The 23,264-nt window shown below is 41.0% G+C and overlaps 1 protein-coding gene across 9 annotated transcripts in view; it reads right to left on the minus strand.

Annotated features, from left to right (window-relative positions):
• TRPS1 (transcriptional repressor GATA binding 1) overlaps positions 1-23,264 on the minus strand; it is a 302,076-nt gene that overhangs the window by 167,589 nt on the left and 111,223 nt on the right. For all 9 annotated transcript variants that reach the window (XM_061605416.1, XM_061605406.1, XM_061605424.1 and 6 more), the window contains one exon: positions 21,990-22,596. In XM_061605416.1, the coding sequence (XP_061461400.1) occupies positions 21,990-22,596 (607 nt within the window). The remainder of the gene's footprint in view (positions 1-21,989; positions 22,597-23,264) is intronic.

Below are 23,264 nucleotides of genomic sequence, written 5' to 3' on the forward strand. Positions count from 1 at the left end.
ATCAGAAGACTGACACAGCTGCTTTATGAGGGGGATTTTTAGCTTGGAGGGGGGGAGGCAAGTAAGAAGAAGTGGGACACATTCAGGGTTTATAAAGTTGTGCATGGTGTGGTGAAAGTGGATATAGAGAGGTTGTTCTCCCTCTCTCATACCACTAGAATCCAAGGATGTTTAACAAAGCAGAATGGTAGGAGGTTCAGGACGAATGTAAGTATTTCTTGACACAGAGCATAGTTATATTATGAAATCATGATGGTCAGAAACTTCACACAGCTTGAAAAAGGGGATCTTCCATGGAAGATAAGGTTATCAACGGCTACATGCTAACTCCAGGTTCAGAAGCAACCTACCTCTGAATACCAGTCACTGGGGAAACTACAGGAAGAGTGGACTACTGCCCTTTTGTCCTATTTGTGGACTTACCAGGGCATCTGGGAGATTTCTTTCCAAAGTGAAGTATACACATTCCCTGTTCTTCCTAGAGAATAAAAGTAAACTTAAAGAAAAACAATCACATTCTTTCTTAGCCCAGACTATCGAGGATAATCGAGGATAGTTTGTGATATTTTGGCAAGGGTAGCACACAGGCTAGAAATAGTGCCATATATTGTTGTCCACTCCTGATCTTATGTGAATTACATGTGAGAAATAAGGCTCACTTCTGCAGATTTCTTATTCTCCAATTAAAACATGGAGTGACTTCTGCTAATTGAATTGTGCTATGGTTTGCAAAAGCCCATGAGCATCCAGAACATTGTTTTGCACGAGACTTCATGTCAATATCAAACTTCTAAGTTGGGTGTTGAATATAACATTTTGAAAAGCTGAAATCAAAGTTTGACTGCCATGAAAAGTGGTGTCCCTATATTCCTCTCATTCCTCCAAACTTATTGTTTTGTCTACCTTGCGATCAGGGCTGGCTGTACCATTAGGCAGGGCGAGGCAATTGCCTCAGGCAGCAGATGCTCAGGGGCAATAGTGGCACCCTCACCTATTCCTCACGTAGCCCCCAGCAATTCCCTCTGTTGCCCTATGGTCTGTCCTAACCCCTCTAGTGTCTGGCCTGTGCCTCGGGTGTCTTGGAAGATGCTATATTTTCACCAGTGTTGAAATAAGATTCAGCTGCTAGTCTAGCTGACTCCTGCACGTGGAATTGGGAGGGGACCATCTTGTCATATTAACTCAGGCAGCAAAATGTCTTGGTCTGGTCCTGCTTGTGATGTAACATCACATGATGTGTTTCCTCACTTCACATCTTTGGCTACCACTGGCAGAGGGCAAGAACATAGGAACTTGGCTTATATGAAGTCAGACTATTTGTCGATAGAGCTCTACATTGTTCTGACTGGCAGCAACTCTCCAGGGTTTCAGGCAGAGGTATTTTCTGTTACCTGGTCCTTCTAAGTGAAGATGCCACAGATCTGAATCTGGGACCTTCACAATGCAGAGCATGTTCTCTACCACTGCACTAAGGTGCATCTCCAAACTATAGCAAACCACAGGCTCTGTAAACACCATACTTTAAAGCATATTTAAAGCAGATAGCTTTCCTCAGAGAAGCCTGGGAACTGTAGTTTACCCCTCAGTTAACTATAATTCCCAGCGCTCTTAACAAACTACGGTTCCCAGAATTATTTGGGGGAAGTCATGTGCTCTAAACGTGTTTTAAATGTATGGTGTGTACACAACCATGGAGAAAGTGGAGGTCAGAATATAGGGTGTCTGCTGTACTATGTAGTCATAGGGTTTTCCCCAACTTCCTCCAATAGCTAAAGAAACTTGAATCTGTGAATTTATAATGTGCCAACCTAGACATACAACACACACACACATGTTCAGTTCTCCCATGCTGAAGTGGTGGCAGGGAATGCTTTCCATATTCCAAATCATTGTTCAGAATATAGCCAAAATGGCTTAGGCTGCAGTCTTAACCACACTTACCTGGGAGACAGCCCCACTGAACTCAACAGGGCTTCCTTTTGAGTAGCCTTGGTTAAGATTGCACTGTGAGTCACCCAAATACAGTCACGCAGCTGTTTGGGCCCTTCATTTGAAGCTCTTCATTCTCCTTTAACTTCTGTCCGCAACCAGCACTTATCCAACCCCAATTGGATTGGGCTGGATCAAGCCGTAAGACCTCACTGAGGTCTCATAACTACATGGATGCTGAGTAGCTGTGAGAAATTCATCCAACATACCTCAGAGGTTCTTGTGGCGAGGCTGTCTACACGAAAGTCTCATTTTAAAGTATAGCTGAATACACTGCATGTGGGGAGAAAGTCTACTGTATTTGCAGTAAGTTTATTACCATATACAGCACATTAAGGAAAGCCTGGGGCAGATATAATATACCCTATATTTACGTGGTTCCAAAGGGCTTTTTGAAATATTTATATATAATGTTTTATGTTGACTCCAGAGGCTCCCTTTGTTGTCTTAGATATGAATATCTGATGTTCATTAGCAGTCACCTCAGAAAGTTTCCTATTTGCATGCAAGGGAAAAAATAGTTTAATGACTTGTTACAACAGATTTTCCAAACAAAGAAAATGTGCCCTTAAATTGATTGGAGGGAGGTCTATTAGTTTTAACCACATCACACATTATATACTGTTTGTCCTCTGATTTTGATTTCTTTCTTTCTGTCTTTCATTTCACAACTACAAATGAAAATAAGGAGAGTGTCGTTATGTTTGGTGCAGTGTCGCAGGGATGTCTATCTGATTATCCTGTGGCCTTCCTTATGTTTCTGGACTACAACTCCCATCATCCCCAACTATTGGCCATAGTAGCTGATGGGGGTTGGAGTAAAAAACATGTGGAGGGCCACAAGGTAGTCACTCTTGGCCTAGAGAATTGGCCATGAGCTGGAGAAGCCAGAGTTCAAATTCTCCTTACCTTCACGTGATCACAGGGTTGCTTTATTTTACATATTTATATTCTAAGGGAATATATTTTAAGGGAGCACATATGGTTGTTTTTTCAGCTTTTATCTTCACAACCCTTCTCTAGGATGCACACCTTAATGTGGTGAGGGGGTGTGAGAGTGTAGAACAAGCTGACAGCAATGCCATCAAGAGTCTAGACCAAAAGGCTAGACTCCTAGCAGGGTCACCCAAGGCGGAATGGTCAAAGTTGAAACACCAGACTAAGATACATCCAAACTCAGAGGAAGTTCTGAATAACTCTTACCATGAAAACCCTATGGCATACTAATAGAGTTGCTACAAGTGACTGAGACTGAATCTGTCCAAAATTTGACAAAAACTTGTCTACAAATGTGTAAAATAAAACAATGGTCCACAGGCTGGAAGCGTTCAATATACATCTCAATTCCAAAGAAAGGGGAGCCCAGGGAATGCACTAATCATCAAGCTATTGCCTTAATATCCCATGCAAGTAATGCTCAAGATTCTACAACAAAGGCTCTTACCATATATGGAGCGAGAAATGTCAGATGTCCAAGCTGGATTTAGAAAGAGAAGAGGCACCAGAGATCACATTGCAAACATACGTTGGATAATGGAATGGACCAACGAATTTCAGAAGAAAATCACCCTGTGCTTTATAGATTACAACAAAACCTTTGATTGTGTAGATCATGAAAACTATGGAATGCATTAAAAGGAATGGGGGTGCCACAGCATCTGATTGTCCTGACGCGCAACCTATACTCTGGACAAGAGGCTACTGTAAGGACAGAATATGGAGAAACAGACTGGTTCCCAATTGGAAAGGGTGTGAGACGGGTGTATTTTATCACCCTATTTGTTTAATCTATAAGCAAAACATATCATACTGAAAGTGGGATTGGACCAAGATGAAGGAGATGTGATAATTGGAGAGAGAAATAGCAATAATTTAAGATATGCAGACGATACCATACTACTAGCAGAAACTAGTCATGATTTGAAACGAATGCTGATGAAAGTTAAAGAGGAAAGCACAAAAGCAGGACTACAGCTGAACGTCAAAAAGACTAAAGTAATGACAACAGAAGATTTATGTAACTTTAAAGTTGATAATGAGGACATTGAACTTGTCAAGGATTATCAATACCTCGGCACAGTCATTAACCAAAATGGAGACAAGAGTCAAGAAATCAGAAGAAGGCTAGGACTGGGTAGGGAAGCTGTGAGAGAACTAGAAAAGGTCCTCAAATGCAATGATGTATCACTGAACACCAAAGTCAGGATCATTCAGACCATGGTATTCCTGATCTCTATGTATGGATGTGAAAGTTGGACAGTGAAAAAGGCGGATAAGAGAAAAATCAACTCATTTGAAATGTGGTGTTGGAGAAGAGTTTTGTGGATACCATGGACTGCAAAAAAGACAAATAACTGGGGGTTAGAACAAATTAAACCAGAACTGTCACTAGAAGCTAAAATGATGAAACTGAGGTTATCATAATTTGGACACATCATGAGAAGACATGATTCACTAGAAAAGACAATAATGCTGGGGAAAACAGAAGGGAGTAGAAAAAGAGGAAGGCCAAACAAGAGATGGATTGATTCCACCATAAAGAAAGCCACAGACATGCACTTACAAGATGCTGTTGGAGGTCACTGATTCATAGGGTCACCATAAGTTGTAATCGACTTGAAGGCACGTAACAACAACAACAACAAGCCTCACTACCAGCAATTCCCATTAAACCACAGGGAAACCAGGGCTGTGAAAACAGAAACAGGGCACCTAGAAGCTCTTGCATCAATCACTTGAGTCAGCATTCTATCCAAAGAGTCAACTGGAAGATCCAGCCAAATTAACTAGTGTCCCACAATACAAGCTGGAAACCACTTGGATCTATAAGCCTTTGCCGCTGGACCATCTGAACGGTACCGCTATCCTTGCTGAGTCCAACAGAATCTTAACTAGATAAGACTCATCCATGACAAACAGGTCAAATTGGAACCTCCACCCATACACCACCATTTCTGTCGGAACTAAAGATCAAACTGAGGGTGTGACTTGCAACACATACAACATATTGGAACACATTTGGATAGGCCTACTAATGTCATGGGTTCAGCTGCACCTTGGCGTAGGGACCATACTATCAGCATAACTTATTCCAGTCACATTGCTTATTGCAGCTATAGTTATTGAGCTTCCTTCATTTTGGAATTTCTATAGATAGGGTTCTGGGAGGTCTGGGTTCATGATTCTACTCAACCATGGACTCAGCTATGGGTAAGTCACTCTTGCAACTTCAGTTGCCCACTTCATAGCAGTTGATGTGGGGAAAATATTGAAGATGCAATGCTAGATAAAGGTTGATTGTTTAAATCCCATTGATTTCCACAGGATTGGAACCTACATAAAAACGGCATTGTATGATGATAATCATCATCATCAGGCTGCGGCATCAGGTTCCAACTCATTTTTATGAATGTTTGCAAAGGCTGAATAAAACCACCACAACTACTTGTCTTCAGCTGAGGACATGTCAAACACATTTTGAGAAGCCACCACTTTTTTAAAAAATTGAACGGATGTTCTATGCTCATTCAGTGCTCCTTTTTTCATCTTGTCATTGGCTGTGGAATTTGCAGCCAACTTAGTGATGGTAATCTCCCCCTCCCCAAACCCCCTTTCGGTTATTTCTAACAAGTCACAGCATGCTTAAGGCTGAAAGATGAAACGACAAACAAGCCCTCAAAATGTTCATGCATACAATCTGTTAACGAGGATTAGTGAAGGTAGCATGCAAGTCTATGTGTGTGCGTGTGCAGAGCAGGATGGGTGGTAGGGAGGGAGATAACAAGAAAAGATCAACCCTATCTTGGAAATGAAAGGTTGCAGGAAATCCTGCCATCCTGAGGGACAAAGGGAGTAAACATGCAGTTGACAACACTAAAACACTGAGAAATGACACTGTCATTTCGCTAGACCATCATTAAAAGCATGTTGTTTTTCCAGCTCCAACCTTATTTCCATAGGCTATTCACACCATCCTGACCTAACATGACTGGTTGTAAAACCATTTGTTTGTGTCAGAAGTGTCATCACGGCTCAGTAAGCCACAGATGTCGCAGTGTTAAAAGACTGGATTAAAATAAAAGTAATAAAGAAATCAGTGTTTATTGAACATTTGGTTGTAGTCACTGTGAATAATATGCTTTCAGACTAGAGACATATCCCTCTCACACTGTCCAATTCTGTTTTCCTGGTTTCCCCATCTTTGTTCAAATTCCTGAAAAGGGTCTCATTAGTAGTACTAGGGCTTCAGACTTGGATGGGCCTCTGTATATACACAGCATCAAAACAATGGGAGCCAGCAGGCCTTTCCTCATAGTTGTCTGTATTCTGCAACATAATCACACATTTTTATGGCAGCATCCAAGGGGCTCAAGCTACAGGCCCTACTACTGCTATGGTCCCTGGAAGCTGTATCCAGAATCTTTCCTCAAATCCATTTTGGATTGGCTTAGAGTCTGGTCAAATCTTTGTGTTCTGCTCTATTATTGCGCCAGATTTGCCAGGAAAAGTTAAAGATCTGTGGATCAAGGCAACAATCTGCAATCCCTCTCCAACCCATTTATTCTAAGACTGTATTAACAATTCAGCTAAATCCATTTCACTTTTTTTTTTGTGGAAAAGGAAAGAGACTTTTAACCGTCAATGGAGGTAAGAGCTTTGGTTGTGTATATATTTCCAAATACTAACTCAATGCCACTCTGTTACAAGATAGCAACAACAAGGAGATTGCCAACTGATGAACATTTAGGAATAACCAGATGTTAAAATAGAATAGGTATATTAATAGACAGATGGATTACCCTAACATACATACACACACACACTTACCTCATACCCTGAGTTATTTTGACTCAGAACTTAGGATCTATTGTGGAGCTTCTATTCCTTTAAGAAGAATAAAGGTAGTGTGTAATAGGGTATATTCTTCAATGAATTAGCAGTTTTCATCCTGTTATTTGTAAGAATAAAGGTTATAATATTTAGGTAAAAGTAACATCCAGGCTAATGAACCCAATAGGTTGTCTACTGGAAGAATGTAGACAGATTTATAATTTCTTAAGATTTATCATTTCTCCCACTATCTGATGAGGATGCTGGCTAGGAGATCAGAATGGTTCTTTGTAAGCAGTGGGATTTTTTCAACTGCCTGATCACCTGAGGCAGCTGATTAGCTAAGAGGCAAACTACCTAATCTAGCCTCCCCTCTGCCCACCACTTGCTTGTTCATGATCTCGACACCCACAGAGTTGTACCAAATGGTCCAACTCAGACCTTTAAACAGCAAGACTGCCCATAAGTATGGGTGGGATTTCCAGCACACGAACTCGTTAACAGTGGACACTGTAGCCAATGCATGTCATATTACCATTTACTGTTAATGAGTAATAATAATAATAATAATAATAATAAAATTTTATTTATTAGTCGCCCATCTGTCCAACTTAACGGACACTCTGGGCGACGTACACAATATAAAATACAATATCAACATATTCATAACAATCACAGTATTAATATCATATCATCTAAAAAACCATCCTACTGATACAGTATAAAACCTAACCCACCCCAGAGATCCCATAGGCCTGCCTGAAAAGCCAGGTTTTTAAGGCGCGGCGAAAGCTCATCAGGGAGGGGGCATGCCGAAGGTCAAAGGGAAGCAAGTTCCAGAGGGTGGAGTACTGGTGATTATGACTATTACGGGCTTTATACACCGTGTACAGTGTGATCTGAACATATTTACTCAGAATTAAGTCACTCTGAGTTACATGGGCTTATTTACTCCTTGATAATTGTGTTTAGGATTGCATTTAGGATTAATTTTTCTGATATTGTTTGTAACTATATATTTGGAAGCTGCATCAAACTCTGCAGATGATGCGGCAAACATATTTTAACACACAATATAAATCCTGTGTGTGAACACCATTCACATAGATGGCATATCTAATAATTCCTTCCACATGCTAATCAAACCCGAGGATGGATCTTGGGGTCTCTTGCCGCACAAATTCAAGGACTGGTCCTACACAAGCCGGGGGTTAGCCATATGGATGCTGGTGAAACACATGCACCCCTCAGAAACGGCCTTGAGTGATGCAGCAATAGCAATTCTGGAGCCTACAAAGTAGCCTGTTGCTTTGGGCAGGGGCAGGAATCTGAATGGACATTATTGCCAGACTATTACAAATGGCACTGGATGATATCATTTTTTTCTTTGCTGCCTCGCCAAGAAATATAATTTTCAGTTTGTACACTATCAAAAACGGATAGGCAGATGGGCTCCGTTGAAACATTTCTTGCCATCTGCTGATAAACTGAAAGTGGAATGCTGGTTTTTTTTAAAAATGACAGAAAATACTTTTTTCAGCTTGAAATATGGTAAAATGCCTTTTGGCAGTTCTAGTTATTGATTACATTAAAGACTGTATTGATCACACTTTGTTTTCAATCTAATAAATTATAGTCCTTCAGGTTGCAAAAATGTGCACAGCCATTTGTGAATAACTATTAGCACTAGCAACTCTAATGTTAACGGAAGCACACCACATTCTTCATGAAACATTTAAGTTTAGATCTCGTTGCCTGCAAAGAGCAATTGCAAACATTCACTCTAATCTTTCCTTAACAGTGTGTCAGGGAAGATTTTTTTTTTTTAAAACCTGACTAAATGGCTAAACAAAGCAAGAGCAACATTTATGTTATTTAGCAACAATAACATTTTTGTAGATAAGGATAAATTTAAAGGCACAACTGAGACTGTGTGTTGTAATACTGTGCAAGCACAGAAAAAGGACAGATTGTTATATTGGACACTTAATTCAGCTTCCTGAGAATCTCAGCTTTCATTTAACAAACACAAGAAGAAAATAGTAAGTTTATCCGTATACCTAAGGTAAAATTTTATTGACTTTTACTATCACTGTGCAAATGGTCCTTGTTTCTGGAATGGTGTGGATGTTGTTCCTCTTTAAGAACGCTTCATTAAAAGTATAGCTTTCCAGAAAGCAATATTCTAATCCTCATGCATGAGAAGATGTACTGGAGGTGTGTGGGCAATTCTGCATGAAATCTTAGAAGTCAAGGGACAGCTGAATAAGATTTCTTGTGATCAAGTCAAGATTCAGTGTCCTTCAGTGCTCTTCCCCATTTGTTCATTTATTACAGGCGCACTATAAGCAAAGATTAAGCACTCTGAAGTACCATTTATTCCAATTTTTAAGCAACACTGAGACACTTTAGCTAGCTTGTGCCTGAAATTTATGTCCCATTCCATCACATGGTTCGTAAAATACATACCCTGCCAGTGCAGAGACAGCCTGTCCTCATGATCCTTGCTCTGTTAACCTCTAATTAGACTACTGTAATGTGCTATATGTGGGAATGCTCTTGAAGACTATTCAGAAACTGAAGTTAGTGCAAAATGCAGCTGTTAAAAGATTACTAACTGAAACTGGATTATGTTCACATTGCACCTGTGGTATGCCTTCTACATTGGCTCACAATCTATTTCAGGGCCCAATTCAGAGTGCTAATTTTGACCTTGAAGCCCCTTGGGATTAGGGTACTTGAAAGACCACCTGTCCCCATATGTACCTACCTATACATTCAGATCTTCAATGGAAGGCCTACTGCATCTGTCACTGCTGTCTGAGGTGTGCTGGGTGGCTACCAGACAGAGGTGGCAGTGTCCCATTAGTGGAACCCTGTTCCCAGAAAGTAGTGTGTGGTTCCTGCCCTTCTTTCCCTAAAGAGGAATCTGAGGCCTGAAAAAAAACACATTATGGCAGTCCCAGCCTCAGATCCCAAGCTTTGCATCCACACAGGTGTTTAAAGTGGTATGTAAGATGTGCGTGTTCACTGCACGAAGCACTGATACAACACAGATGTGCATGCAGCACATTAAATGCACTAAATGTTTATATCTGGGGCTGAAGGGGATGTTTACTTTTAAAACAGCAACAAGGCAACTGCTGTGTTTCCCAACCTATACCCTTCACAAAGATTTACACATACATATGCATAAAACACCTAATCTGAAAGTTGCCATGCCCAGACATTTTGAAGACTCTTCACCCTCTCAGGCAGCTATTAAGAGGCAAAGCCAAACTGATTAAGGGATGATGACGTTTACAGGCCTTGAGGGGATCAAAGGATTTCAAAAAGAAAATAAACCCAGATTTAAAACTTCTGCAAAGTCTAACGGAGTTTTCCATTCTGGAAAAATCAGTAGGCTGAACACGTGCTCTTTTGCTTCTAAAGTTATTACCATAGAGTCTATAAAACATTTAACTAACATCTCTGATCAGTGCCTGATGAAAAAAAGAGAGGAAGGGGATAGAAAATAATTAAGAATACTGTTTTTTCCTCATTTTGGTTCTTTGCTACTAATAAACACAGTAATACAGATTTCAAGACAGCACACAGACAAAAAAGCAAAGTGCCAAGTTGCTTACAAGAACCAGAAGCTTCAAACATTTTATTCAAGTTTTGTAGTAAGCTCCAGATGTAAAGCTTGAAGTGTACGATTGTGTGTGTGTGTTTACTTTTTAAGTAAAAAAGATTTTAAATGAAGGGGGAGGGGTCTATACTAATTTGGTGCCAGTGAACCATGCAATACAAAGGACTTTGTGGCTCAGCCTACATCCCTGTGAAACTGAAAATCTTTGTTTCAGCCATTTTAGTGCAACTGAATTCAAACAGATTAAGCTGGCTTCAGTCTTAGTACTTGAACCTATTACACTAGAAGTGCATTGTGAAATAATACATCACAGTGAGATGAGGCTAATCATCTTGACAAGAGTCAGTGGCTATCGGATTATATTCCAGAGGCTGGCATGAGGGTCTCCTACAGTATCTATTTTCCAAGGTAAGCCAATTCATTTGGTCATGCAAGAAGAATTTAAGAACAGTATCCCACAAAGAAGATCCATGCCAGTAGAATGTCCAGGCCTAAGACCCAGGCAGTTTAGAGAGACACTCCACACACACACACACACACACTATGAAAAACAGTACCTCTGGCCTAATTATCACTGTAAAAAAATTAGCATTTATGTAGGGGTTTTTTGTACACAGCAGTACAATGTTGAGGCAGGGGGCACCCCATCCACAAACAATAGGGCAGCTACTATGCTACCCAGAAGAAACAGAAACCTCAAAATTTCACACACATTTTGTTTTTGTAATCCTTACAATAGTCTTGTTAAGAGAGGTCAATAAAAGAGCCAGAAACCACATGTGCAACTCTTTCTCTCTCTAGTCCTATCTGTCCATTCATCTCCTGAGAGAGGGTACTGTACTATGTACAGTTCTAGTTGCCTTCCTTCTAAAAGAATATTGTAGAGTTGGAAAAGGTTCAGAAAAGGTCAACCAAGATTATCAAGGGGATGGAGTGACTCCCCCATGACAAAAGGTTGCAGCATTTGAGGAGTTTTAGTTTAGAGAAAAGGAGAGTCAGAGATGACATAACAGAAGTGTATAAAATTACGCATGACATGGAGAAAGTGGATAGAGAAAAGTTTTTCTCCCTCTCTCGTGGACATCCAATGAAGGTGAATTGCTGAATGATTCAGGACAGACAAAATAAAGTACTTTTTCAAGCAGTGCATAGTTAAGTTATGGAATTCACTCTCACAAAAGGCATTAATGGCCACCAACTTGGATGGCTTTAAAAGAAAATTAAACAAATTCATGGAAGATAAGGCTATCAATAGCTACTAGCCATGATAACTGTGCTCTGCCACCATAGTCAGAGGCAGTATGTTTCTGAAAACCAGTTGCTGGTAGCCACATGAGGGGAGAGTGCTCTTACACTCAAGCTCTGCTTGTGGGCTCCCCATGGGCAGCTGGTTGGACACTGTGAGAACAGGATGCTGGACTAGATGGGCCACTGGCCTGATCCAGCAAGCTCTTTTTACTCTTATGTGCTTTCAAGTTGGTGCTGAGACCTGGCTTCAAGTCTGTGGTCAGGTCGCACATATTACCCACTGAGTGGCCTTTGGAAAGACACTACACCCCAACCTTTCAAAGTTATTCCTCCACACAAAGAACAAAAAGAGGGGGAGTAGAGCCACATGTGATGCACACTGAGTGGAACGCTCTGAAGAAGGATCACTTAGATTCTTCTACATGATCAGGATTTTTCAGAGATGTTCAAGGCATGTCCGGCACACAGATTACCAGTGAGCTATGGGACTAGCCCCGTGTGCTCCCACTTCCGTCTTTAACATGCTCAAACTGACTGCCTGAAGATTATTTATCTTTAAACTTAACCTACATCATAGAATTGGTGGGGGGATAAAATGGAAACTTCCATATTTACACAGCTCTGAACTCCTAAAAGAAAGAATAAACTGAATAAACATATGTGGGTTTGCATCATTACGTACATACGACATATACAAATGGGTGTCTCTCATTGCTCTCAGCTACCCATTAGACAAGCAAAGCTACCCACACTGCTAAGGGTGTTGGATTTCTTTTAAAAAGATACTTTGGTGTAGGTAAAGGGGAGGGACCAAAGTGGCAGAGCACATGCTTTGAATCCAAACAGTCCCAGGTTCAATTCTTGGTATCTATGGGAATAGCTGGGGGTGGGGAAGTCTGAAATCCAATAGAACAGCTGCCAGTCATTTAGACAATACTGAGCTAGATTTTATTATTTATTAAATTTGTATCCTCCCAGGAAGAGCACAGGGCGGCAAAACAAAAACACTCTAAAACATCTTCAAAACAAAAGATTTTACAACATATTAAAACAAAACGTCTTGAAAAATATTTTTAAAAACAGCTTTAAAAACATCTTAAAAAGCAATTCCAACACAGACAGAGACTCTCTACTTAAAAGGCTTGTTGTAAGAGGAAAATATTTATTAATTTTTTTATTACTTTTATATTCCAGCTTTCATTCAAGGAGCTCAAGGTGGCTGGCATACATGGTTCCATTTTGGCTTCTATGAGGTGGGTCAGAGTGAGAGTCAGTTCCTGGCCCAAGGTCACCCAGTGACCTCTTTGGCCAAGTTGGGATTTGAACCCTGATCTCCCAGGTCTTAGGCCAGTACTCTAACCACTACACTACAGTAGTTCTCTAGATGGATGCACCACATAGCAAGAAACACACAAATAGTATATGGGAAAAATTTCTCCTCCTCCCTAACTGCATTTCAAGTGCCTTACACTACAAACATGAAAGGCATCTGCTAACATGTATGCACCAGAAGAAGAACCTATGAATATTTTGAGATATTATTCTTCAAATGTCTTATACAGGCTATAACAGTATATTAAGATGGTCTTTGATTTCAGTGGTTTTCCCCCTTGTACTATCTGCCTTAAAGCCTTTTAGTCATGTACAGACGGGAGAGGTGATAGCTTTGAAGTGCCCTGGCTGCAGCAAATGTGCTTTTTCTTTAATTGTTGTTCTTATCATTAACCTCTTGTTTGCATGTGATTGCTGTAATTTCAGAGCAAGCTCTGAGATCCACCAAAACTTCAAGATTGCCTCATAAAAATTCAGAGATTGTTCAGCTGAACAAAGACTTCCTTTAAAACAACAACAAACTAGTGTCCAGTGGCACCTTATGTGTATTATGACATAAGTTTATATGAGCCAGGACCACTTGGTGAGATGCAATACCTTATGGAATTTAAAGGGAGGGAGTGGGGAAAACATCACACTGACTATTTCAGCCCTCACAAGCTTCTTGTACAAATAGTAAACTCAACACAGACACACACACATGCATGCATGTAAAGATGTAGCTTTCTTTTTAGCTTCCTTTTCTCTGAGACTGAGTTTTAGTTTCTTCACTCCCTGCAAATATAGCACAAATGACTCACGATAGGTTTTTGTTGTGCTTGTTTTTTGTACCAAAACAGCTGTGATCAGATGCTATTTGCAGGAACAGCAACAGCAGAGATTTGCACCCCACCTAACTAAAATTAGTTTGAAGTAACCAAACTTCTCATTTGAACATATGACTGCTCCATTTTTATTTTAATAAAAATGGCATTTTCTCATACAAGATTGTGGGCTCTTGAAAACAACACATTAATCAAAATCTATTTCCATGCAGTTTGTGTCTCAGTTCCTAAATTAAAGTTCTCTCTCTCTCTCTCTCTCTCTCTCTCTCTCTCTCTCTCTCTCACACACACACACACACACACACACACACACCAGAAAGCATGTTTTCAGATGTTATATGAGGAAATGGGCTATAATGCAAGCTATCTTGAAACATTCAGTGTGGTATTTTAGCCACAGCAAATGCAGAATGTGGACAACGTAGTTGAAGGTTAAAGTAGCCTTCCCCAAATTGGTGCCCTCCAGATGCTTTGGACTATATCAATCCCAGCCAGCATTGCCAACAGTGAGGGATTATGAGAATTTTAGTCTAACTTGTTTGGAAGGCACCAGGTTAGGGAAGGCTAGGTTATTTTATTTATTTTATTTATTTGTTTCATTTATAGACCGCCCATAGCGAGTGGCTCTCTGGGCGGTGTACAAAAGGGTTAAAATACAAAATATCAACAATAAAATCAGACAACAAACAATAAACACAAGCAGCAACTAAAGAAAAAAATAAAAAATAAAAAAATTAAATTATAACATAAACGCTTAAAATGCCTGGGAGCATAGCCAGGTCTTAACCTGGCGCCGAAAAGATACAAGCGTAGGCGCCAGGCATACTTCTTCGGGGAGGCTGTTCCACAGTTCGGGGGCCACTACAGAAAAGGCCCTAGATCGAGTAACTGTCCTCCGGGCTTCTCGATGGGTTGGTACCCGGAGGAGGGCCTTAGATGCTGAGCGAAGTGACCGGGTAGGTTCATAGCGGGAGAGGCGTTCCACAAGATATTGCAGTCCCACGCCGTGTAAGGCTTTATAGGTCAAAACCAGCACCTTGAATCTGGCTCGGAAACAAATAGGTAGCCAGTGCAAATGGGCCAGAACAGGTGTTATATGTGCTGACTGGCTGGTCCTCGTCAGCAGTCTGGCTGCTGCGTTTTGCACCAGCTGAAGCTTCCGAACTGTCTTCAAGGGCAGCCCTACGTAGAGCGCATTACAGTAATCCAGCCTAGAAGTTACCACAGCATGAACAACTGAGGCGAGGTCATCCCTGTTCAGATAGGGGCGTAGCTGGGCTACCAACCGAAGGTGGTAGAACGCATTCCTTGCCACCGAGGCCACTTGCGCCTCAAGAGACAAGGAAGGATCGAGAAGAACTCCCAGACTACGAACCTGTTCCTTCAAGGGGAGTGTGACCCCATCTAGAACAGGGTGAACATCCACCATCTGGGCAGGGGAGGCACTCACCAACAGTGTCTCAGTCTTGTCTGGATTGAGTCTCAGTTTATTAGCTCTCATCCAGTCCATTATCGCGGTCAGGCAATGATTCAGCACATCCACAGACTCACCTGTAGAAGATGAAAAGGAGAAATAGAGCTGCGTGTCATCAGCGTACTGGTGGCAACGCACTCCAAAACTCCTGATGACGGCACCCAGAGGCTGCATGTAGATGTTAAAAAGCATGGGGGACAAAATCGACCCCTGAGGGACTCCACAATGGAGAGTCCAAGGTGTCAAGCAATGTTCCCCAAGTACTACCTTCTGGCGACGATCCGCCAAGTAGGAGCGGAACCACTGCCAAGCAGTGCCTCCAACTCCCAACTCTGCGAGTCTCCCCAGAAGGATACCATGGTCGATGGTATCAAACGCCGCTGAGAGATCAAGGAGAATCAACAGAGTCACACTCCCTCTGTCCCTCTCCCGACAGAGGTCATCGTACAGGGCGACCAAGTCTGTTTCAGTGCCAAAACCAGGCCTAAAACCGGATTGAAACGGATCCAGATAATTGTTCTCATCCAAGAGCACCTGGAGCTGATTGGCAACCACCCACTCCAGAACCTTGCCCAAAAAGGGGATATTTGCCACCGGTCTATAATTGTTCAAGTTATCTGGGTCTAAGGAAGGTTTCTTCAAAAGAGGTCTCACTACTGCCTCCTTGAGGCTACTAGGGACTACTCCCTCACTCAAGGAGGCATTTATCACTTCCTTGGCCCAGCCGGTGGTACCAGTCCTGCTAGCCTTGACCAGCCAAGATGGACAAGGATCTAGAGCAGACGTGGTCGCCCGCACCATTCCAAGCACCTTGTCCACTTCCTCAAGCTGCACCAACTGAAACTCATCCAATAATGAAAGACAAGACCGTGTTCTGGACACTTCAATGGGTTAAAGAATCACTAAAACCTTCTGGGTTGAAAATGAGTTGAAAATGAAAGGTAAGTGAAATAAAAGTAATGTCAAGTGAAAAGACGTTTAACACTTTGCTTCGGAAATTGCCAGGTACCAAGAGACTGGAATATACAAGGCTAATAATGATTTACTGGCTCCTTCCTACACAGTTCCAAGACTCACATAATAAGGTAAACCAGAATTGGTTTTTTACATTTATTTCAATAGATGCAGGATGAGGAAGACTAACTAAATGCTGCAATGCTGCAGCATAACACAAGAGTAGGCACAGATAAAAATCTAATACACCTCCCTCATCACTAAATTTTCTGTTGGAATGAGAGATGTTGAAAGACCTTTCAAACTGGCTCTATAACAATGCAGTTTATGTAGCTAACTTTGAATAAGGATTCAGATCGATGTTCTCAGCTTAAACTGAATTGTTCCCAAACCTAGCAGCTTTGGCATACGCTATTGCTTACAATTTTTTTTTAAAAAAATAGGAGCGTTCAAACTTCTTTGTTCTGCAAACTGATTCACCTTTTCCTCAAGGTTTTTGATGTAACATCCATGCACTATATTATTATATCACCACACCCAAATTATGATTTTACCGCCTAATACATTTCTACACATTTCTTCCCAAAACATGCCTAGCTGTGGCTGAGTAAATATCCAGAGAGTGAGGCTGCCTCTCCACCCAATAATGCTTAAACTTGATCCACGCAGTCCAGAAACATCCACTTAGCTGAGCTGGCTTAACATTTTAAATATTACGTTCTGCTGATGTTTGGTTACTGAGACACAAAGAGTATCCACTTGCACGCAAATTCAATCCAGTAGTTTCTAAACACAGTTTTTTTAAAAAATTGTCTGAACTATTTTAAAACGTAATAGGAATCTCAAGTCTCTGCAATTCAACAACATTGTCCCCTTATTTTTTTAAATGCAGGGCCATCCAGCATTTAACAGCAAATGTTTCCACTAAGTTTCTTTAACACTTTTCCTTGTTAGGTGATTATTTTAGGGGTTTTTCTGCAGGATGTAGTTTAACCTTAGACACTAACTTCCCCACATCCCCAAACACTGAATTGTGGAAACAGGTGCTAACAAAGCTGAAAAAGTTCGGCAGTGCTTTGACCCAACATAGTTATGTGCATTAGTAAGACATGGCACCCGCTGAGTTTCCCTCAGTTAATTAGAGAACCCGTATGGTAAGGAATAGCCTTGACTATAAATACTTCCTGAAAGATCCTTAACAGAGTCAGAGGAAATGAGGAAAAAATGAAATGCAGCTAAAGAGAAACTATTTCAGATGTTCCTTCTTTCAGCAGCTATGTTTTTAAGGGCATTGAGGCCCTGGATACATTGTCTGAAACAATATACACAAAATGAGAGCAGTTCCATTCATTAAAACACTTCTCAATTCTGCTGGTTTTTAGAAATAAATCCTATGTGTTCAGTGGGGTTTAGTTCCAGCTAAGGGTGCATAGGATTGAAGCCTAAATCCCACTGATTTCAAAGTGTGAATTGCTTTCTTAAAATTTTCCCATCTGAAATCAAGGGGACTTTATGTAAACCAGAGGTAGGAAACCTTTTTTATCCAAAGTCCACATTCCCTTCTGGACAACCAGGGCCAGAGGCAAAAGTGGACAGAGCAATGAATATAAATTTTAACTTTGTACAGTTGCCTGGTTTCTACACACACTCGCATGACCATCCCTAACCTCAATCCAGGCAAACAAAAGTCATCATCAGAGTTAAAAGGATACATTCCAGTCTGGCAAAGATGCTCAAGGAGGATGTGAAACAAAGCTAGGGAGAGGGGTAGCCTGGAGAAAAAAGGATATGGCTGGGGAGGGGGTGTGGCCTAGGGAGATTCCCCAGAGCTAGGTAGTGATGAGGCCTGGAGGGCTGCAGTTGACCCCATGCCTGAGGTTCCCTACCCCTGATGTAAACCAAAAGTTATCACCCTGTGCTCCTACTGGAAGGAAGGGCAGGATATAAATCAAACAATTAATTAATTAATTAATACTAGGTGTACATTAGTGCTCTGATTCAACTAAACTGAATCACTGTCTCCTTGAAACTGCTGACACTGAAAGGAATTCTGCATGAGATGTTCACTTAACCTCTGTCGAAAAGTAACTAATTTGTCTTCAGTATACCTCTGACAATCTCCCCTTTTCCCACATGTACACCACCTGTTTAAACCTGTTAAACCATGGAAAGAAAGTTACTTGCGCTTAAGCAGCATTGATTTGGGTGAGACAATTGATCGTAACCAATTTTTGGTGGGGCAAGTCACTCATAATGAACTCATCGCATTGAAAATATATCTTCAAATACAATAGAGTGAATGTTCCCCATATTTAACAAGGTTGAAACCAAATGAAAATACAAATCAGAGTACAATGACACTGGTAAACTTTATCAGAAGAGAATCTAGACATAAAAGGTGGGACATATTTGTCTTTCATATTTTGCAACACTACAGCTTGTTTTCTATTCACAAAAAGTGCCATTAAGCTTTGCTTAAGTCCATAGATTTATCATATTCATTATAATAACATATACGCAATCATGTGTGTAGGTGAGAGAGAGAGAGTGATCTGCCCTGATTTCATAGCCTGTACCATAAAAAATGTTTGTGTGCATAATTTGTTATAGAACATGCACTACTCAACATAACTGGGAGTCAGAATCCTTGCTGGTCTGTGGCCAATCACTCTAAGGTCTACCAGTAGGTCCCATCTATCTTATGACCTACCTTGCTACAGAAATGTCAGGAGCCAATGCCTCTCCCTTTTCCCATGCTCCCTCCTCCCCTCTCCTTCAAGTGGATTAGGGTTAGCAATTCTGCTCAGTACAAGAGGCTTCCTAGGGACATAAACACTTTTCTGCAGAATTATTAACAAGACCTTGATTTACTTTTTTAAAAAAGATACTTGCTTTCCAAACTTTCTTTATGTAACCTGAGTCCTATCTTTTACTTCTTTTCTTATACTACAATTGACAATATAATTCATGCCACATTCAAAAATACATTAAAAGGAGTGGCATTTTCCGTACGGAATGGAACTCTTTTTTTGAAGCCCGTGCCTCCAGTCACATACCCTGCTGAATGATAAGAAGACAGGTATGAAATCCCAAAGTTCCTTCAATGTCTTTGTGCAGAAAACCAGCTAACCCAGAACCCAAACATTTCCAAGAACATGCATGGTATGCATTTGTATAAAATGTACTGGTTAAAAGAATGAGCTAAGGAGTCCCTAATGCAATTACCAGCTGATGCAAGCCACCATCTCTTAGTCTCCTTGTTCCCACATCCATAATATGGGAATAATAGAGCCAACCTACCTCACAGCTTCTTGATATGTATTACTGAAATAATCTGGGTGAAATCCATTATTAGTCCGAACTCAGAGTTTAAGTAACTTGAATACATTGATTCCAGTGACTCTACGCTGAGTATATTTCAAGTGGATATCACCCTGTGGGCTGTGTTCAACTAAGACCAACTCTAAATCGATGCACTGAAATTAATGAATCTAAGTTAGTCATGTCTATTAACTTAAATGGGCCTTCTGTGAGTAGGACTAGCATTGAATACCACCCTATATGTTTAAAATGCTTTGACCACTGAGGAAAAGCATTATATAAAAGTCTAAATATAATTAACCAGGCAACTTACTTCATTTGAAATCAATTTAGCATGTTTGCCCAGAAAGAAGAGTTCTCAACGTAGTAAACAAGGTTGCTTTGGTCAGTCTCTCTACTATAGCAGCAGCCAAAGCTTCCCTCCACCACTCAAAAGAACATTTTTGCATATCAATAGACTCATCCTGTATCAACAAACCTTTACAAGATAAATTGCAGCCAGGCTAAGGAAGAGAGGGATAGAAATATCGACAATGTTATGTGCTGTAAGATATCTTTGTGCTCTCCTTCCTAGGGTGAAAGCCTCCTGGGGAAATGGCTGGAAAATAGTAACTAAAATGAATTAATTCTACTCAAAATTCAGTAACAGTCCCTTTCCACACAGTTTGAAGATTATAAAGTTTTCTGCCCTACACAGACATAATGCCTAACTATAGCTTGTTCTCCTTTGACATGGTTAACTATTATTTCTCAATACCAAAGCCCTGGTTAAGGACTGGCCACAAAGCAGGAAGTGAAAACCACAGTTTCAAGTAAAACCAGCAGAGTTTGTGGCCCCATAAGACAATTAAGCCAACCACGCTGAATGAAGCTCCCCTCACACCCCAGTGTTATACCCTACCAAACAACTGACACCACCACCCCTCGCACCATTAGTCCAAGATATGAAGCAGAAACAAGAAGTTTATGAAATATGTAGTCAGTCACAACTTTGTGGGGAACTGCATTACAAATTTGGCTCCAAAGTATTCGTTGACCACCCTACCAAAAAAAATCCCCAAACAAACAAGTACACAAACCTGCTGCTTGAAGAATGATTTCATCCTAAGAAATAGCAGGAGCATGTTGGCCCTGTGTGTGCCAACAAATAACATCAAATTAATCAATTGTGTTTATTTACCTACAACAAGCTGCAGGGTTTTCCTGTGGCTGGAAAGGAAAAGGGATCAACCTTCCGAACTCACTCTGTGCTGAATTCCCCAATGTTAAGAAGAATACCCTTCCAATGTGTATATCCCTCCAAAACAATTACTTCAGCTCCAACAGTGAAAATGTCATAAACCAATTTCACATGTGTTCATCTGCATATGAACACACACAGAGTTAAATGCCAGATAACCCCATGGTTGGGAGATACATGGCTTCTCAAAGAAGGTACAGTAGGGCCCCACTTACTGGCGTTCCGTTTTCCGGCATTCCGCTGATGCAGCAGCTTTCAATTAGGGGAAATTCCCCATTTTAAGGCCGGTTTTGCGCTTTTGCGACATTTTCATGCAACGCGCCCCATTATTTTCAATGGGTTCCGCTTTATGGCGATTTCCGCTTTACGGTGGCAGTCCGAAACGGAACCTGCCGTATAAGAGGGGCCTGCCTGTATTGAAATCAAGGTTCTGCTTCCTATTTTGAAACTGATCTGCTTTTTGACTTTCTTTGGTGCATTTATGGCACCATTTATATTTCTGCTTTGCCCATCTTTTGAGATCTAAAGGTTAAAAAAACACAATTTCAATATCACTCTGTGATCCATGGATGCGTGGGTGTGGGTGTTTATGCAATAAGGAGGTACCAACATTTCGCCTCCTCAGTTCCTTCAATTTCCAACATAACTAAACAACCACCAAATGTTATATTTAATTACACTCTGTGTTGTGTTCTTTTTAAAAAAAATCATAGACCTACTTTTTATTATTATTTGATTCAGGTTTCACATTTTCAGCTGTTTGATCCAGTGACGGCTTGCTTAACTATGTACTGTCAAACCACCTTAAAATTTGGAGGTGATTAGATGTTTTACTGTAACAGATGTGCAGCCTTCTGGGGTTCTGTGCTTTCGTTTTCTAAATGTAACATCATCTTGCAAAATCAGCAGGAATTATTAACTCAGTACAACCTAATTTAATAGCGAACACAAACAAAGATCACTTACTGCTGCAACTAGCATGCATAGCTCTGTACAAACACTCTTAAAATTATTCCTTTACAGTCTACTCATGAAAGTCTGAATTCTTCAAGGCCCCGACATCAGTAATGCGTGCTTGACTGCTAAGAATCAGTTTGAAAGAAATTAACCATACACATGCACAGACAAAAATAAAAGATTTCCTACCCTTAGGAGGGACTGAGATTCATCCTTTGATTTGTTATCACCAGATCCAGAATATGGCTGAGGGAGTGGTCCAGGTTTCTCTCCGCTTCCTTGGGGTACCCCCTGCAGAAACCCCTTGGTCTCGACAGGCAAGCCATAAACAGGCCGTGCAAGATGGGCAGCTTCTACGTTTGGACTATCCCTTAAGGGCTTTGGCTGCTCTTGGCCAACAGACACTGTGGTCAGAAGGCCCAAGCTTGTTTGGGTAAAGGAAGGGCTTCCCCTTAAAATGTCCACTCCTCTCCAAGGTGCACCACGAAGATCATCACTGGACCCATCAGGCCAACATTTCTCCTTTAATACTTCCTTTTCATCCAGCTTTTCCCTCTTCACTATGTTCTCAGAGACGGGCTCTCCCAGTTTGGGGTCTGCATTCATCAGGCTATAGACCTTCAGGTCAATTTTGGGCTCTTCCTTAAGAGCAGCAGCCACCCCGTGGCTATCTTCCCCATTGGCTGTGGTGATGTCCATTTCTTGGCAGTGCACAGTGTTGAAGTGCTCCAGGAGGGACTGAGTATCAACAGCTGTAAAGCTGCACTGGCGGCATTTGTAACAGTTGTGGAGTCTCCTGATAGAGAAAGGGGAAAAAAATAATGTTACAAAACTTTAATCCACTAATGGGGAGCCACCACTGAAAAGGCTAAGCATTAAGTGGGCAGCTCTCGGTGACGGCAACATCAACCAGGCCTGACTGTAGAGTCAGAGATGGTTGATACAGGGAAAGGTGCTCTTTAGGTACTTGATTCCCAAGCAATTCAGGGCTTTATATGTTAGTACCAACACTTTGAATTGGGCCCAGTAACTCACTGGGAGAGGATCTAGATGGAATCATACAACACCAGGGCTGAGGCTACTCTCTGCAGCCCCAATCCATCTTCCTGCATTTATGAACAAAGAATATATAATTCTCTCCTATTTGCCTCCATTCAAAAGCTGGCTATGGCTCACCCAACTACAGTAATGTGGCACATCCACAAAAAGACTGCTTCTGGTTGTGGGTCATGATGTACCAACAGAAGACCATGTTCCTAAGTAAAATTATAAGAGGTGTTTAGCTAAAAATGTAAAATAAAATAAATATATTAATTAAGTAATATACTTGCTATTTTTTTTAATTAAGGGTTCTGTTGAATTTGTGATCAAGGACTGTTTCGGTGTCAGTTCAGACTACTTCTGATCAGCATTACAAAACCTGGCAGTGGTAGTTATGCCCAAAGCTTTATGTCTCCTTTGACT

The sequence above is a fragment of the Rhineura floridana genome, chromosome 1 (genome assembly GCF_030035675.1).
Source record: "Rhineura floridana isolate rRhiFlo1 chromosome 1, rRhiFlo1.hap2, whole genome shotgun sequence".
NCBI lineage: Eukaryota > Metazoa > Chordata > Lepidosauria > Squamata > Rhineuridae > Rhineura > Rhineura floridana.